At 39.5% G+C, this 19,749-nt stretch overlaps 1 protein-coding gene across 7 annotated transcripts in view; it reads left to right on the top strand.

The window, feature by feature from the left end:
- The window catches only part of ARHGAP24 (Rho GTPase activating protein 24), an 829,616-nt gene that overhangs the window by 782,384 nt on the left and 27,483 nt on the right, over window positions 1–19,749 (top strand). For all 7 annotated transcript variants that reach the window (XM_063458762.1, XM_063458763.1, XM_063458761.1 and 4 more), the window contains one exon: window positions 4,036–4,243. In XM_063458762.1, coding sequence (XP_063314832.1) covers window positions 4,036–4,243 — 208 coding nt within the window. The remainder of the gene's footprint in view (window positions 1–4,035; window positions 4,244–19,749) is intronic.

Below are 19,749 nucleotides of genomic sequence, written 5' to 3' on the forward strand. Positions count from 1 at the left end.
GGCACACAGGACATTTGGACAGTGGAGTTTCTCTTTAACCATGGCTTTGTAAGAAGCTGTGTTTGATCGTTTGATCTTAGCTATCCATGTTGCCAAATGAAGCACTTTATTAATTACAAAAAGTAACAATTATTTGGCCCATGAAGCCAGTGTTCTATCTTCGACACCATGGTCAACCTTTCTTTCCAAATTTTTAGCAGCTAGTGCCTCCCTCGGGACACTGTAGCATACAGGCACAGTGATTAAATTAATGGGCATTTTTAGATATGTCAGTTGCTGCTATGTACGTGCAACCCATTAGGTTTTAGTATATTCTTTGGCATGTGTCCACCTTAATATAGCTGTCATAAACAATGTGTAAAAAAAGCACAGATGCTGCAGTTTTCAAGTTAGTTGAAAGTTTGCAAGTCAGCAATAGGTTAGTGTGCCCCATCCCCCAGCTACTGATGGAATGTGCAGAATTTGGAGAGCGAGATTAGCAGATTAATTTTCAGATGACTAAAGTGATTTCAGGACATTGTCTCAATAGAAAGTGAATGAGCCCTTCTTGGGTGCAGAAGTTGTTGACGATTCTTGTAAAATATTGATTTCAGATACAGAAATTACAAAATCCACAATTCCCCACATTTTTCCTATTAAAATAGCCTTCTATTGAAAAGAACAAAAAAAATAAAAAATAGCCTTCTATCCAGTCAGTAGGAGTGTTGACAGGTTTTTAACTAATTACTTCCAGGTTTCAGAACAGATGGGGGAGTAGATATTGTGGGTTTATTCAGAAGATACAAATTACATGTCCAGTGGCCAATGACACATAGATGTCTATTCAGTAAGCCAACACCAAAACATGAAAATCTCAAATTATTCCAATTTATTAATTCTAATTTTTATGTTTTTACACGCAATGAGTGCACATTTTACTTTCTATTGAAACAGTGTCACAAATTCCTGAAAATGTTGTAGTTCAAAAACATGTGCAGTGCATCACTATGGTCTAGTACATTATTTTTTTGAAATGTTCAATGAAAATGATTCCGCAAAAAATAAATACATTATAATTTGAGTGCCCAGCCACACAGTTCCACTTGTCTTGAAGATACTAAACTGTAGTCTAGACCAGGGGTAGGCAACCTCTAGCACACCAGATGTTGTGGACTACATCTACCGTAATGCTCTTACAATCATAACAGTGTCATGAATTCCTGAAAATTGTGTCGTTCAAAAACATTTGCAGTGCAGCGCATTTTTGAAAATTATACTGCAATATATATATATATATTAAATTAATTTGTGGTGCCCAGCCACACACTTCCACTGGTCTTGAAGATACTAAGCTATAGTCTCGAGCAGGTGTATTCACAACATCTGCAGTACCAAAGGTTGCCTACCCTGGTCTAGAGTACATATTATGTGACTGCATGCAAGTATACTGCCATGTCTTAAATGTTGTGTTTTACAGGAGAGATTTATCAAGCCAAAAACAAGCACTATTTTGGGGTAAAGAGATAAATAAGGGACTATCACTGTGGAAACCAGTGGCATATTTCTCAACATTTAGCATCCAAAATAGCACCTGTTTTGCCTTGATAGATCTCCCCCTACATCTTTATTAATCAGTAGTAATACAACGTTCTGAATATGCTGAGCAATTCTGGGATCTAAAATCACATACCATGGATTTACCTTCATTTCACACGCTTCTTATTTTGTGTAGAAGATTTTGTTCACAAGGTATACCTGACTAGGAACACATCAAATGGAATAGCAGTGGGAAACAGGGGATGGAAATGATTATGTGTAAACACATTATAGGGGGTACACAGGTTTTTGGATCATATTTCTCCAAGTACAAATAACTAATTAAATATATTGTTCAGATTTCCAAAAGCAATGTGATGTTATTAAACTTCTAGATATAATCTTAAATATAGTAAGCGATTGTGTTTGTGAAGGTTGAACAAGAAAATATGAGTAATACTGAAGTACTGGCTTATATAATTACATTTATGGCTGTTGAGATTAGATTAGCACGCAAATCAAGAGTCACAATGTATATTTATAAGCAAGGTCGGGGGCGAGGGATATTGAGTTTTTTTTCCAACTGTTAGGCAAAAGGGATCTCAGGGCTTAATAAAAAAAAAAGAAATAAAATGGCAAAAAATATTAATTTACTTTAGACTCTGTATTTTTATCACAGTGTATGAGGGGGTACAATGTTTTTATTTAAACTGAGATTTTGGTGGTTTCATATACGTCCTGAACAACATGTGCAGTTAAACACAGATAACGTAGGACAAAAACAATTTATTAACAGTATGCAATACTGTATTCAACAATTGGTGGTTTTCTCATGAATTATACAACATTCTATCTTTTATGTGATAATTATGGCATGAAAGGCATATTCAGGTTTAGATATCCCAATATCAGGGGCACTGTAACCATGGCACAAATGTATAATTAATGTATGAGAAGCTTAGCTCATAATAATTATTTAAAAAGCCATAACTCCCTTCTTCCACGACAGTCAGGTGGTATTTTATTAATATGGTGGAGTTTATTTTTTCCCTAATGTTGTGTGCGTGATCCTGGGGTCAGAGAATACAGAATGTGCAATAATTGTACTAAGCTTTATGTTCCGGTAATAAAATTTATCAGATCTCTTTATATGGCAGCTTCACATTCAAGAACAAAACCGTGATGTGTTCTTGGTAAAAGTTCACAATATTACCAATACCTATAAATCATTACCCTTCATCAGTGATACAAAACAAAGGAGTTAGTTTGAGAGCTCTTTTGAATCACCTTTTTCAGTGTAGTGTACTGGAATCACAGAAAGCTAGACAGGTTATCTAGGAGGCTATGACCATGCCAGCTCCATATGTCTGCAAGATTCCACTGAATACTGTAGATTCTTGCAGGTAAAGTATTTAAAGACTTTGCTGACATAAAAAAACCTGCTGAGTACCTTAGAGTAGTGGAGGCGGGTAGCAGTGTCCGGGCCCCAGCTACAAAGTCAAACCATTCAAAAAACATTTGTCTCCTTACAAATGAGGTCATTATGGCACTCCTGGAACAATAATCATGACAGCGAGCTATAGTGGTTATGGTGCATGGAGTGTTCCTTTAAAATAAAATAAAAAATGTGATACTGTAAGGAAATTGTCTGAAATGATGTTCAGTGCCAGAGTGATGTCATAATTTCTAAATTAGGAATTGTTTAACTAATTGTGTATTTAACATGTGTCTTAAAATGTTATAATTCTTTGGCCAGTGTAATAAATATATGACCATAACCATTTTCTTTTACGCTGACCCCTCTCATACATAATAGCGCTCTGTTAACTTTTGTTGTTGTTGTTAAAAGCTAAGCAAGCTATAACCATTAATTCTCGTCATCAATATTAAGCACTCACTTTTCATTGTATAACAGAACACATAATTTATTGACAAATCTCTAGAAGTCCTCGCTGAAAGTCATTTGTCAGCATATCACAGACTTGAAACTGTGTCCCGGAAGAAAGCAATCATTTTATTCCAAACATGATCAATGGACACTATTTCATAACTCTCCTAGACATTAGACTGGCATCATCAGATTTCAGATAACCTTCTGGTCGTATATATAATACATGCAATAAAGCCTGTCGCAACTTTGAGCGGGGCATAAATCATCCACGACTTGTCATGGAGAACTGCCATGTATAACAACTTCAATCCGCCATGTACACAGAACATCTTTTTACCTATTTTACACAGCAGTACTGAAGGAAGAAACAGTTTCAAGAGGAGAAAATGATGTGTACAAATATACCTAGGTATATAATTGCTTTAGGTACATTATACTAGCATTTCAGATTCATGAGTAATACCGTTGTTTGCTATCAGATCTCATTTTGCTGATAGTACTTTGCACATCACATTGAATTTAACAGTTATACATTAGGGATCCAAGCCTGCAATCTGTTTGTGTCATTGGTTGTTTCTGCAATTTATGTATCAATTTAGCCTCATCTAGATATTTTGTCATTTTAACAGGCATCTTTGGTCAAAAGTTGGAGGAAACCGTGCGCTATGAGAAGAGATATGGGACGCGCCTTGCCCCCATGCTGGTGGAACAGTGCGTGGATTTTATCAGGCAGAGAGGGCTGACAGAAGAAGGATTGTTTCGACTTCCAGGCCAAGCTAACCTAGTCAAAGAATTACAAGATGCCTTTGACTGTGGCGAGAAACCATCATTCGATAGGTAAGACTAAACGCCAATGAGCAAACATACAATGCAAATAAATACATGCTAGTCACAATCTATAGACTATTTTATAATCCTAGAGACACCAACTGCACAATTTATCACCAGTTTGGACACCATAATAACTTAATAAAAATTTAGATTTGGCGCAGACTTTGGGGTTACATTGACAGGCACACTTACTGACAGACACACTCACTGATTGACACACACTGACACACATATTTGCATACAGAGGACACTGACACACAGAGGAAACTAACACACATATTTGCACACAAGATACTGACACACATTTACACACAGAGGGCACTGACACACACACTCACTTTGGCACATACTGACAGACACACTTACTGATACACACACATTTGCTGATAGACACACTCAATGACAGCCACTCTCACTGAGTGGATACACACTGACAAGCACACTTACTGACAGACACTCTCACAGATTTGACACACACTGACAGACATACTCACAGGCCCACACTCTCACTGATTTGACACACACTGAAAGACTCACACACACATTTATTGACAGACACAAACCTCACTGACAGACACATACATACGTTCTCTAACACACACTCACAAATATTTTTTTACATTATTTTTATTTAAAGGGACACTATTGTCACCAGAACAACTACAGCTTAATGTATTTGTTCTGGTGAGTAGAATCATTACCTTCAGGCTTTTTGCTGTAAACACTGTCTTTTCAGAGAAAATGCAGTGTTTACATTACAGCCTAGTGATTACTTCACTGGTCACTCCTCAGATAGCTGGTAGAGATCCTTCCTGTGTCATGGCTGCCTAAAATGCATCCAAACATTCAGTGTCTCCTCCCTCTGCATGCAGACACTGAACTTTCCTCATAGAGATTCATTGATTCAATTCATCTCTATGAGGAGATGCTGATTGGCCAGGGCTGTGTTTGAATCATGCTGGCTCTGCCCCTGGTCTGCCTCCTTGTCAGTCTCCGCCAATCCTATGGGGAAGCATTGTGATTGGATCAGGCCACCACTTCTGATGATGTCAGAAGTCAGAGGAAGATTTTACTATTTTTTTAGGGAGGCCAAGGGGGCTAGATAGTGGTTTTACCACTATAGGGTCAGGACTACATGTTTGTGTTCCTGTCCCTATAGTGCTCCTTTAAGTCCACACAGCCTCCCTAACTTTGAGAGAGCTGGAGTTGATCATTTCAATTGGGTCTAGTGTGGATACTGTCATTTTCATAGTTTACTTGCTCTGCTCCCTTGCTCACTGTTTAGCGATGCCTTGGCTGGAGGGATGTCAAAACCCGTCTTCCAGCATAACCGCAGGACGGTAGAGGGAGCAGAGCAGGAAGAGCACAGACATCAGCACTCCCTCACTGCCCGACTAGGGCCTCCTCTTTGGACACAGCATATTCAGGGAGACTAGGCACCTGCTGTCTGCGTAAGCAGGTGTCTACTCTGTCTTACCATACCCCTTCTGGTGGGGCCCCAAGGTGTGCAGCTGGCAAGCTCCTGCTTGTGGTGCACGTACCACAGGATGGGAACATGAGATATAGAGTACTCTTTTGTGCTATGCACAAGAAAAGATCTTTTGAAGTTAAAGCTATATTAAGCAAAAGTGATACCCCTGAAACATTTTACAAAGGCAGCTAACCTTAGAGTATAAAGCATAGAGACCAAAGTCCCCCTTTATGCACACTAAATTTCATCGTGAGTGGATTAAGCCTGGATCCACAAACCTTGATGGCCCACATCCTCACCATACCGAAAAAAAGGCAAGGTCCCACCCTATGCTCAAGTTACAGACTGATCTCCTTTTTGAATGTTAACCTTAAACTCTTGGCCATACACCTCAAATTGCAATACCTTACTTGGTCCACTCAGCTCAGGTGTGCCTTATTGAGGGTAGAGAAGCAAAAACAATACTACTACTAACGTTTGGAATCTTCTACATAAGGCCAAGGGATGGCTTCCAGTTTGATCTTTTTGTCCACAGATGTGGAAAAGGCTGGAGTAGCCTTTTTTTTATTTTCACTCGGCCCTCATATGCAAGTTTGGATTCCGCTCTTTACTCATGCCTTTCAGGCTTGGATAATAACTTTGTTTCTTCTCTGCGAGATTCAAAATCAGTAATTGCACCAAGCAAAGCTGCTTCCATCCACTTTACTTGTAATCTTGAATTGGGACTTTTGGGACTTTTTTCCATGAGATGAGAGAAAACCCTATTAATTGGGTACCTGGCGATAGCTGCATATGGAGATGCCCTCCTGCTCATAATTTACCATAGGTCATCTTCTATTTCTGGACAAATTTTGGAATTTGAACACTTTTGCAAACTCTTTAACCTTAAAATGATACCTTATATACCTAGGCCCTTAATATTCTCCAATGGGCAGTTATGGTGCTTGGATTGTTCCTTTAACTCACAAATCTTCACGTAATTCCTAAGAGTTGGACATCACATTGGTTAAACTGATCTAATTTCGGATTTTGCAGATGGAATTCTGCTAGTTAATGTATTAAATTTAATTAGTAGTCCTTGTAAAACTGAGCAAGTGTTCATTGCTAATGTGGGTCACGATTCAGATTCTCTCACCAGAAGTACCGTATATACTCGAGTATAAGCCGACCCGAATATAAGCCGAGGCCCCTAATTTTTCCCCCAAAAACTGGGAAAACTTATTGACTCGAGTATAAGACTAGGGTGGGAAATGCAGCAGCTACTGGTAAATTTCTAAATAAAATTAGATCCTAAAAAAAATATATTAATTGAATATTTATTTACAGTGTGTGTATAATGAATGCAGTGTGTGCGTACGAGTGCAGCGTGTGTGTATGAGTGCAGTGTGTGTATGAGTGCAGCGTGTGTGTGTATGAGTGCAGCGTGTGTATGAGTGCAGCGTGTGTATGAGTGCAGTGTGTGTGTGTATGAATGCAGTGTGTGTGTGTATGAATGCAGTGTGTGTGAGTGCAGTGTGTGTGTATGAGTGCAGTGTGTGTATGAATGCAGTGTGTGTATGAATGCAGTGTATGAATGCAGTGTGTGCAGGGCCGGTGCAAGGATATTTGCCCCCCCCCCCCATATGTCCTGACCTCCCCTCCTCCTCCCTCAGTGGTCCTTACCTCCGCACCCCCGTGTTCCTTCACCCCCCTCCCCCAGTGGTCCTGACTCACCCCTCCCCTAGTGGTCCTTACTTCCCCCTCCCCTCCCCTAGTGGTCCTTACCCTCCCCTCCCCTAGTGGTCCTTACTTCCCCCTCCCCTCCCCTAGTGGTCCTTATCCCCCCCTCCCTCCCATAGTGGTCCTTATCCCCCCCTCCCTCCCATAGTGGTCCTTATCCCCCTCCCTCCCATAGTGGTCCTTATCCCCCCCCTCCCTCCCTCCCATAGTGGTCCTTATCCCCCCCTTCCCTCCCATAGCGGTCCTTATACCCCCCCCTCCCTCCCATAGTGGTCCTTATCCCCCCCCCTCCCTCCCATAGTGGTCCTTATACCCCCCCTCCCACAGTGGTCCTTATACCCCCTTTTTTTATTATTATTTTTTTATATTATTATTATTATTATTTTATTTATATTTTTATTTATTTTTCGTCCCCCCTCCCTGCTTGATACATGGCAGGGAGGGGGGCTCTCCTTCCCTGGTGGTCCAGTGGCAGTTCAGTGGGGGGGAGAGGGGGGCTGGCAGAGCTGTAACTTACCTGTTCTGCAGCTCCTGTCAGCTCTCTCCTCCTCTGCGCCGTCCGTGCAGCTCCTTCTATCAGCTCACACTGTAAGTCTCGCGAGAGCCGCGGCTCTCGCGAGATTTACACTGGGAGCTGACCGAGGTGCTGACCGGACGGCGCAGAGGAGGAGAGAGCTGACAGGAGCTGCAGAACAGGTAAGTTACAGCTCTGCCAGCCCCCCTCTCCCCCCAGTCTGTATTATGGCAATGTAAATTGCCATAATACAGACCTTGACTCGAGTATAAGCCGAGTTGGGGTTTTTCAGCCCAAAAAATGGGCTGAAAAACTCGGCTTATACTCGAGTATATACGGTAGTTAAAAAGATTAAAATATATGACAATATGTTGCACTGTGACTGTGCAGACTTGTAGCCTACTTGAAATAACATTAATGTGACAGTCAGGTTGACAACAAATGGAAGATAATTAAATTGTTCCCGTACCATACTTTTAATTAAACGCTAACTTTAAATGTTAACAGTGACAGATGGAACTCTTTCTCATTATGTGGAATCTTCTAGAGTCAGGACTTGACGTTAGCTGTTGCCATAGCACTGGGCCGATACAAAATAACAAGAAGACACATCTTGGACTTTTTTTTACAACCAATGGTTTTATGTAAACAAATATTTTGTTTTGACATAAACACAAAAAACACTTAGATTGCCAGATATACTGGACATGTTATAGGCAGCAATAAATGCATACGTTTATTCAGTTTAAATAAATGAACTTTTTTTTTTTTTTACCTTTAGGCGATTCCCAGGATTTTTAATATTATGTTACTTATATATTTAATAATTAAGTATTTGTGATGGCTTGAAAAATACAATTAAATGTAGAAATCCGCACCTCAATATCCTGCAACTGGGTGCCTCCATCTTAGCTCCATGTTAGTCGTTTTTTGCTCTGTCCTTTGCAGTCAGCATAGGGATAACATATAGAGAATAATGTTTTTATGTCAGCTTCTCGTTTTGGAATGTTTGCTCTGTCTGCACTGACCTGGATTGCAATGTCTTTTGTTAAATCTGTAATATACATTTAACAGAAAATGGAGCACATGAAAAAAATATAGGTGGTTTACAATGTGTTATTCAGTAGTGTAATTTCTAGATACTTGACGGTTTTTCCTTTAAAGGGACGCACTAAAGCAGAATGCAACAGTCATTGTTTTAATACATTATAGATCATATATTGAAAATAAAAAATAAAAAAGGCATCTCTTACGGGGCAAATTATCAAGGCAATCAGGTGCTATTGAGTGTAAAATGTTGAGATGCATGCTATTGGGTTTTTTACAGGGACTGTGCCTTTTTTTGCACTTGCCACAGAATAGAACCTGCTTTTGCCTTCATAAACCTCCCTCCACTTAAGGGGCCACTATATCCATGTAACAACGAAATCTCAATAAAGTCATAAAGGGGGTTGAAGTCCATATGCAACTCCCTAAACTAAGGATTAAACCATTTTTGAATGATTCACCCCCTTAGTTGTGTCTCCGGGCTCCCAACCGCACTGTCTCCTCTGTCCTCCTTGCTGCTGCGCTGATGCAGAAGGTTTGACTTGGGTACCGGTGATAGGCTGAGAGCATCAGCCCATAAATGACTGTCCACTGCGAGTCACATTAATACATTAACACACTTGCTTGTTTACTTTGGCCTCAAATTCTAGTTGAGTTCTCCACAGTTTAGTGGTGAAATGACTACGTTTGTGACACAATCTTTTACCTTCAGATGTACTATATGTTTATGCCCCTAGAGAAACATGCAGGACAAGACAGATTTACTGGTGAAGGCAGTAGACACACGTGCCATTGATGGTACACAGCTCACCAGAATCTTTGTGTGGCACACTTATCAATGAACTGGAATTGGTACAGACAGACTTGTATTGATATAGTGGGTGAGTGTGCCCATTCATTAATTCTAAAGAATAACACACTCATTAAGTATTTTTTACTTGAATGGACACAATACAGCCGCAGTGTATGATAACATAGAACATCCATCCAAAGGTATTTATTTTAGGCTGTTGGCCTGCAGCCTAATCTCATTTTACTGTATATTGAGTTATCTTTATACCTTTTTTTGTTATGATATAGCCATAGAGTGTAAAAATATTATGTCTCTAGACAGGAGTATGTGTGAATCTTGAATCAATCATAAACTAACATTTCTGTTCTTACTCATAACCGCCATGTTGTTCTAGGCTTTTGTAAATATTTGGAGGTTATAAAGTGCACACTCATGCTAAATTAACATTCCATGCATGTGTTAATGCTTGCAGTGGGGGTAATGTGCCTTTGGCCATGTTAAGCATTAAAAATGTCAAGAATGCTTTGCCAGCTCTTGTGACTAAGTCCATTTTTAATGTCCAAATAAATGCCGATGTTTATATTTTAAACATTTAGCATATTGCCATAGGATTACTCCAGTTTGCTATTTAATAAATACCTAACAGGTTAGTTTTCTAGATGCTGGAAAAACAGGAACACAATATCTCATGAAAATGAGTTCAGCTCAGAAATCATAATACCGGTAATTATAGTGTGTGAGGTATGGTACAATACTGTACCATACCTCCCAACTCCAGCGTCCACAGAATCAGGACTCTGTTGGGAGAAGATTTTTGAGCAGAGCCTTAATTGCCCCAAAAGAGGCAGATCCCACTGAGGGCAGAGCCTGTTTCAGGATTCACTGCAGGATAACAATGCCCTGAATGTAGTGTGAGCGCAGTTTCTGATGAACTTGTGCTATGCTTCTCTGGGACAGTTCCCTGGTGTAGCCAAACACATGGCAGCAATGGTGAGAAAGGACACAAAAATGGGTCCGTCCTGCCAGAATCGGAACGTGTGGGAGGCATGCTGTAGTGCTTGAAGTGTATTTTAAATATGGCATGTTCTTCTTAGACTCTTATTTGCTTTTACTGTTGTGAATATTAAATATCTGTACCAGTCACCATTTCGGTTATTTTAAAATAGTTCTAACTGTATAATTCTATTTTTATTTGTTGTTTCTTTATGGGTTTTTCTTTTCCTTTCTGTATTGAAATAATTATTTAAGAGAGATTTAAAAAAAAAAAAATGCCATTCAAATGAGAAAGCTTACAGTATTTTATATAATGTCAAACAGCATCAATTCAAAAGTATTGAATGGGATTATTTTTGTCCTTTTTAACATGAATTTAAAGATCCATTTAAATTAATTTTGAATTAATTCTGCATTCAAATATTTTTTGTAAGAGAGGTTAAAATAAAACTGCCATTACAAAGGACAATGCTTACTTTATCATCATACATAATGCAAAAAATTATTAATTCAAAGTATATGTTTTGGTGACATTAAAGATACGCTATAGGATCAGGAATAAAAATGTCCTCCTCTTAAAAAGCCGCAAAACTTTATTCCAGCATTGTACAGGTCTTCCGGGTCTGGCCCTGCCTCCGATCCACCTCATTGGCTGACATCATCAGAATTGATGACCTTAGCCAATCCAATGCTTTCCTAGGGTCAATTCTGATTATCTCAGCCAAGGAGGCAGGGGGTGGAGCAAAACTTTGTGGGTTCTCGGTCACCTCAGCAGGTCTAAGCCGCAAATGTTTTTGAACTGTTTTCGGCATGAGGTGACTGTGCGGCTCCCGGACAACTTGGTCCAGGATTTTGGACGACTTTGCAACCCGCCAGGAGAGCACTTTTTGGGGGAAGGTGTCTGAGACAGGGGCACAAAGGCTCCCTAAGAGTCAGTCGGAGCACCCTATATTTCGGACTCAGGAGCTTTAACATGGTGGCGCTCATGTCAGGGCTATTTAAAGATGTATTATTCGTGGGGTTATGATATATTTTTATGATGTTTTGGGGTATTTTTATGTTTTATATTTCTATTTTTCTAATTTCTAGGATATAATTAGCTTCCCGGTCTTTAACGCAGTTATCTCACCGGCACAGAGATTTATGGGAGGGGCTTTTAAAGAGAGGAGTTGCATTACAAAATGTATATTTATAAATTATATATTCATTAAATATATAAATACAGATTTTGTTTTACTGTTTTCCTCTTTTTCCATTTAATTACTGGTTACTTTTCACTTGATCTGCAAATAAAATGAACAATTAGTGGTTGTCCCCCAGCCGTCAATAATTTTTTCCCCATCAATCGACATTTCTTAGTTTGGAGCCACGGACGGAATTCCAAAATCGAAGGAATGTGCTCATCCGTTGCGTCGTTTGCATCAAATCTTTTGGTTGGTTATACCTCTATATAGTACTTCAGAGTTATGGACTTCAGATGACCCACCGAAAACAAACATGCAAGTCTAGTGGACATGTCTAACTCCTCCTCCATTCCCAGTACAATATATCCAATGCATTTGGGAGGGATGAGAGAGATATCAGTGGCATCAATCAATGTAAACAATGGAATGTTGGTGATATTAGATAGATATCGCGAAACAGTTACAGCGAATTAACCAAAAAAAGTACAATTTATGTTATAATGTTTTGATTTATGTATATAATGGGGCTACAAGCTGCAGTCACTCATATTCACTCAAAGTTTTAAAATTAATGTTGCACTATATATGTACATCATTGGCAAGTATGTTCTTGTAATGATATTGATGTTACAAAGTGTTGGAGTCCAGTAGCCAGATCAGCAATGTTTTCTGCCAGAGGTAGCCACTCGTTACCCAGGTGGTTGAGCCCCTGAGCCTTGAGTGGCCTTCTGGTCTTAAGCAGAGATGGGAGACTGGAACAGAGAGATGATAATCGTAGTGAGGCAAGCCGAGGTCAGTGGGAAGGAGAAGCAGCAAAGTCAAAACGGTCCAAAATCAGCAACAGGTAGGAGAAACAGGAACAAGCTTGATTAGAGAGTACAGGAACCACAATAATCTGGCAAAGGTACAGAGACAGGAAGTGGCTTTTATAGGCCAAGAACCAGACACATGACCAGACACAGCTGAAGAGACTTGTCACTGATACCAATGCTTATGGTGTAGTGGTAAGGAAGAGGTTTAGCAACATGTAAACCAGGGTTCGAAACCCAGCAGAGTCAGTTCCTCACAGTTCTATCAATGAGTTCTACGTAGTAATTTGTTATAACAATTAAGGTAGAATATAGTACACAGCATTGTATGTTGAATATTGTGTTTCAGTAACTAGGAAACAAACCATTTCAATGCAAAGCAATCTGACATTGTAAAGAAATTAGTGATTTATCACTAAGAGGAATGTTACAAAGTACAGCAGCTATATAGCTTAACAATGCTTGTTTATCAGTACTTTCTCTATACGTTCAGTGCTCTACTATCCCTCCTTTATTTCATACATAAACAGAATTAACAAAATATACCTAAATAATATTAACTGATCAACAGAATAAAAAATAAAAAAACTTGTATGTGTGAACATAAACAAAAATAACAAAATAAATCAAATACAAATACAACCCTCTCCCCCCACAGAAATACAACCCCCCCCCCCTCAAAAAACACACCTAGAAATTCCCTTTAAATGTTTACTTTAGTAAATAGCACTGTTAGTGTTGGCAACAGTCATACAGAATAATGAGGAAAATTAACTAAAGTTTGAATTATAGGGAATTTATCATGACAAAATAGCCAAAATGAAAACATGAATTATTCCATTTTCAAATATTTGGACTTTGATACCCATGTACACCAAACAAAGTTTAATTCCAAGTAACGTGACTGGCATTTGTTTTTGTGAATATTCACGATATGTTTACTAATTTCTTTTTAATTCTTTATTTTTTCTGTGCAAGAGATTTACAAGCATGTGTAAAGTGCCCCAACAGCATGCAAAGGTTTATCAACAAAGATATTGACATAGCTTGTAGAAACTGCACATTTTAGAGTTTAATTATTTAAACAAGCTAGGCTGGCATGTCTACAATAACGACAGTAGTGTGGAAATAATTAGTCAAAAGTAGATAGACATGTGCACAGGATTCTGTGACAGATTGAGTAGAGTAAAATATAGTGAACTAAAAGCATGACATTAATTGATTTCAGGTAAAAGGATGATTACTAAGATTACCATGACATGCTGTAGAATTGGACCAAGATTTAAGCCCCTGGGGTTAAGCTTAGCATTACAATACCACACCGTAAAAATAAAAATGAAAGAGTGAAAAGGCCACAATGTGTTGCGATCACGTAGGCAAGCCCCACTGCTCCCCAAGCCAGGACTCTTGCAGTGGCCAAGCTCTTACTCCAATGGGTGCAGCCAGAGGATATGGTCATAGGCTGTTGCTTTCAGTAGGTCGCTGCTGCAGGTTACGGCGCCTACTGCTGCATAGTCCAGGCCGTCGAATAGGTAGTGTGTGGCTTCAATGGCTAGCTGCCCAGAGGTGGTCTTTCCTCACTTTTTTTTCTTGCCTCTCTAAACTCCCTCCGGGGGTGCGAGCAGTGTGGGATCTACATGCTGTTGGAGTCTCGTCCAGAACTGCCGTAATATTTCCTCCATACACACCAAGCAGAGATCTATAATGCTCTGGTGTGCTCCCCGGTTTGTATCCAGCGCGATCAGGGTTGGAATCTGTCATCTTGGGTCGTCTCTCCCAAGCTCTGGTTCCAGTAGGCCTCAATGAGGCTTTTGGGTTCTTGGAGGCTAAAAGTTTTGAGTAAGGTCTCAATCAGGTCCCCAATGTGGGTAGTGTACTTTGGTAGGTATTGTAGCTCAGTAGTGGGGATAATTTCCCCAAGATTAGCTGAATAGTCGGGAGCTTGTGTTGCATGCATCTAGACAGCTCCATAGTCAGGCTTCGCCTCCCTCGCCTTACCAGGAAAGGTTAAAGGATCTTAACATGTATAGCTTGGAGGAAAGACGAGACAGGGGGGATATGATAGAAACATTTAAATACATAAAGGGAATCAACACAGTAAAGGAGGAGACTATATTTAAAAGAAGAAAAACTACCACAACCAGAGGACATAGTCTTAAATTAGAGGGACAAAGGTTTAAAAATAATATCAGGAAGTATTACTTTACTGAGAGGGTAGTGGATGCATGGAATAGCCTTCCAGCTGAAGTGATAGAGGTTAACACAGTAAAGGAGTTTAAGCATGCGTGGGATAGGCATAAGGCTATCCTAACTATAAGATAATGCCAGGGACTAATGAAAGTATTTAGAAAACTGGGCAGACTAGATGGGCCGAATGGTTCTTATCTGCCGTCACATTCTATGTTTCTATGTTTCTATGTTTACTAATCTTCACTACCAAGAATGTGGAAACCGATTGTCTATATGTTTTATAATTGTAGTTTTACTGTTGGACCCTTGGAGTGGACTTTTATTGTGGCCAGAAGTATAAAAACAAAGTGGTAAACCGCGCCAAAAAAGTGTAAAAGATAAATCAGAAATGGTTATAATATATACATACATACAGAAAATCCTGTGGTATGGGGATGTAAATAACCCTCAAAATAAAAAAATACAAAACAATAATAGTGCAATACTTCAGTAGTATAAGTACATAAATAAACTGTTAAAAGACTAACTCACACTTTACAGAGCTACTAAGAGCTCTGCCGTACAGAGTAGCTCTGCAAAGTGTGAGTTAGTCTTTTAACAGTTTATTTATGTACTTATACCATTAGCAGGTATTGGGAATTCCTGCTGGTTTACTGCTGCCCTATATATAGTTATCTTAGTGAGCGCCTAATTCTTTCCATTTCTTTTATTGTGACCAGCCTAAGGCACGATTGTGCAATAATCATGCTGTCTAATCAGCATCTTGATATGTCACACCTGTGAGGTGGATGGATTACCTCTGCAAAGGAGAAGTGCTCACTGACACAAATTTAGCCAGGCTTGCAAACAATATTTAAATGAGAAATAGGCCTTTTGTGTATATAGAAAGTCTTAGATCTTTGAGTTCAGCTCATGAAAAATGGGGGCAAAAACAAAAGTGTTGCATTTATTATTTTGTTCAGTGTATATTAATTTTAGCATCCCTCCTAAGTGTCCCTATGTATGACGGAGGGTCCCTATTTTGGGTGCAAATTATTTTATCCCCCTTTTCTAACATAATGTCCCTCTATTCTAGGAGCCCCATATTGTTGGTGTATCTGAGTGTATAACAGAGCTCCACAACAATAATACTCCCAGCTATTTGTCCTCATACAACAATAAATGTGTTTAGAAATTCGTCTCTGGAAATAAGATACAAAATACGATACAAGTTCTCAGTACCACCTAGCCACTGCCACTCTCACACACACCTATAATTGAAGTGACTCTCATTTGGGTAGTGTGTTTTAGCTATAGCAAAAAATAAATAAAAAATGCTAATTTCTTGAAAATACTTTACAAACATATTGTAGACGGGGAAAAGGGTTTGAGGAGATTAAATGGACACTGTAGGCACCCACACCATGTCATCTCATTGAAACAGTCTGGGTGCGCGGTCCCTGTCCCCTTAACACTGCAGTGTTTACACTGCAGGGTTAAGACTGTCTCTTCCATAGAGCCACTAGAGGCCCTTCCTCGATTCGAGTTTAGCTTTGCATGAGGATGTCCGGCTGTTTAAAAAGTTCCATAGGAAAACATTGATTTAATGCTTTCCTATGGGGTAGGTCTAATGTGCATTCGGCGTAGGCATTAGGTTCTGCCATTTAAGTGATGTCATGGGAGGAGGAGATGGAGCCAGCACCAAGGGACCTCACTGTTGAAATCGGGTAAGTGAAAGAAAAGAGTTTTTAATCCTTGCATGACGTGCGGATGGCTGGCACCGACACAGAGGGACAATATAGTGTTAGGAATACAGTTTCCCTGTAATATCACTAGAGATTTTGCAATATCCCCAGTGTAGGCTGGGTAATATGAGTGTTGAATGTTAAACAAAATCAATACTGAATATATAATGTCAAAGATGCTGGTGTTTTTTTTTGTTTTTTTTTAATTGAATTGAAAACTAATTTGAAACGCATATTAGCCAGTAGCCATTACTGTCTGCTCCGGATTATAAAGTTGGCATTGTGTCAGAGAACCAGGATTGTAGCTGTACTCTTAACACAATGCATAGATATAGGCATTTACAAAGCCTTAGCTGTTTTTATTTTATTTTGTTCTGCTTTTTACTCAGGGTTTAGCAATTGCCTTTAGCTCTGCAGACTAGGAAACCATTTCCTAGCTCAGCGTAATCGCGTCTGTAAATCAGGCTAATTGGTGTCTTACTAAGGGATTTCATTAATTAATTGTGGGAGTGTAGAAGTATTCTGCAGGCTGTTTTATTTCCCTCCTACAGCATTAAAAATCTTTTTTTTTTCAAATGTTCTCTTTAAACATCTGTTAGAAGTATCCATCTGCTAATGCATCAATTGTATGCCACACGAAAAATGCTCTTAACCACATCCTCCATCTGAGAAAAGTCCATACAGGATGTATCTTTAACCCCTTAAGGACCAAACTTCTGGAATAAAAGGGAATCATGACGTTTCACACACGTCATGTGTCCTTAAGGGGTTAAACCCTGCCTTGCCACCAAAGATCAATAGCAAGTCATGTAATTATCACAAACTAGGAAATGATCTCGGTTTCCAACTGTCCTGTTTTTGGTGGGACAGTCCCTAAGTCTCTGATGTCCTGGACCTGGAGAGTTCAAGTACCTGTCCCCTGGACAGCACAGCGCGAGCGTATCATTAGACGCACTCGAGCAGTGCGTCGGGCACCAGGACCATGCAGAGGGCGCTACAGCAGCATTTTCTGCATTGTCCTGTATGTTGGGGGCTGGATGCCAGGCTGACATGCCCTTTCAGTAGGCAGGCACACCCACTTCCTTGGCAAACCTGCTTATTCAGGGCATACCCAATGATGCAAGTTACATCACTGGCAACGCCCCCCATTCCGATTACATACCTTATAATGTTCATAGTTATGGATTATTTACTAAAGAAGGAATTTGTTTCAGCAATTATGCCTTAAGTGTTACCATTTAAAGATTTATCCACTCAATACTGAATTGTAGGTAAACATATTAAAAGTCGATTGTGAGGTCACCACAATTTACATTTTAGTAAATGGTAAATACTGTAAAAGATCCTTAAGTTTAAAGTTTTCCCTTTGCAAGCAATCTCCCATAACTGTGCTCACATTAGCAGTAACACGGATGTGCTTGAACAAGTTTAGACAATTAGTGCTCTCTCATACAAATGCATGGAACAGTGCAAACATGGATGCATATTGAAATTATGTTTGTTAGTCTTATTAATCGTGCTAGTTCAAGAAAACTCAACACTCCACACTGAATCAGCTGGACAGCACTGACAAAGACCAACGTTGGTCAAAGAACGTTGATGAAAGAATTGGATTCTGTTCTGCAGTGTGTATAGTTACGTAGACTGAAAAGAGACATGCGTCCATCAAGTTCAGCCTCTATAATGTCTGTTTTTGCTGTTGATCAAACGGTGTATGACATATGGCTGATGTAGACAACACTAAGAGCCCACTTCTAAGCTTTCAATGACAATCATCTATTTCAGTAGCCAGTAAGGCTTACAATGCAAGTATGTTCACAATTTGCAGTAAATAGTGTGAGAAAACTTGTAAACCTGGGTTAAAATTGCAGAATCTGAAAAAAATCTCAAATCTGTTGTTTGGAGATGTTGGCTATATTTTCTAACAGTGTTATCCATTAAACTGTGAATTTTAGCAAATTAAATCCTAATGACAACATTTTGGCTAAAATTGCTTTGGAAAAATTCTACTATTTTGGGTTAATTTGCTAAAACCAAAACACACATAAATAGTGATTACCCCCAAAATCTGCTAAAATTCTGAGTTTTAGAGAATACACAAGTTTGTTCTCAAATTACCACAATCATTATTGTCTTAAGGCAGCACTGTCACCACCCCCCAACCTCCAAATGATTATTTCTTAAAGATGTGTCTGAACAAGTTTAGACAATCAGTGCTCTCTCATACAAATGCATGGAACAGTGCTAAATGTGGACGCATATGAAATTACGTTTGTTAGTCTTATTGATCGTGCTATTTGAACATAATTCAGCACTCCGCACTGAATCAACTGGACAGCACTGATAAAGACCATAGTTGGTGTATGAACACCATATTTTACTTCCACCTGACAAAGCTTGACACTGGGTGGAGCTACCAACGTCTAGCTTGTCACTTCCCCCAGCCATTACCAGTGACCGCTGCAGAGACATTAGTTCTTTCTATGTACATTAGTTCTTTCTATGTATACTTTTATACTTTTATATGTATACTTTTGTGCATGTGTGAGAGTTCTGCAGTGACATTGGCACCGGCAGCTTAAGCGCCAAGAGCAAACGTAAAACGACTTCCGCAAGAGCCTGGTTCAGTCAAGTAAAGCTCACCTTTAGCTTCCTCATAGCAACTGGACCCCCAACAGTGATGTCACCATCAGGGGTCTTTGCAAATTAGACAATGTTCCCAGTTGGTGACAGATCCGCTTTAAAGGGACACTCCAGACCCCTAAAACACTTTAGCTTGCTGACATGCTTCATGTGTGAAGAGTGTGTCCTATTTTTTTTCATTTTACAAAAATGCTAGCTTCTAAAGAAATTGCCACATTTATAAATTAACCTGGTTGCACAACCCTGGCTTTGAATCAGGCAACCGGTCCTGTTGCTTCCGGGTTGTTTAGCTCAGTGGAACTAAACTCTGGCAATTACTCAGAGCACTTGCCTTGAAAAGACCTCTAATTGAGCTGCATTGGGAAGTCTGGGATTGGACAGCCTCACAAAGTCTGGGCGGCGTTAGAAGGGAAGGGATTGCGAGG

The sequence above is a fragment of the Pelobates fuscus genome, chromosome 6 (genome assembly GCF_036172605.1).
Source record: "Pelobates fuscus isolate aPelFus1 chromosome 6, aPelFus1.pri, whole genome shotgun sequence".
NCBI classification, from domain to species: Eukaryota; Metazoa; Chordata; class Amphibia; order Anura; family Pelobatidae; genus Pelobates; species Pelobates fuscus.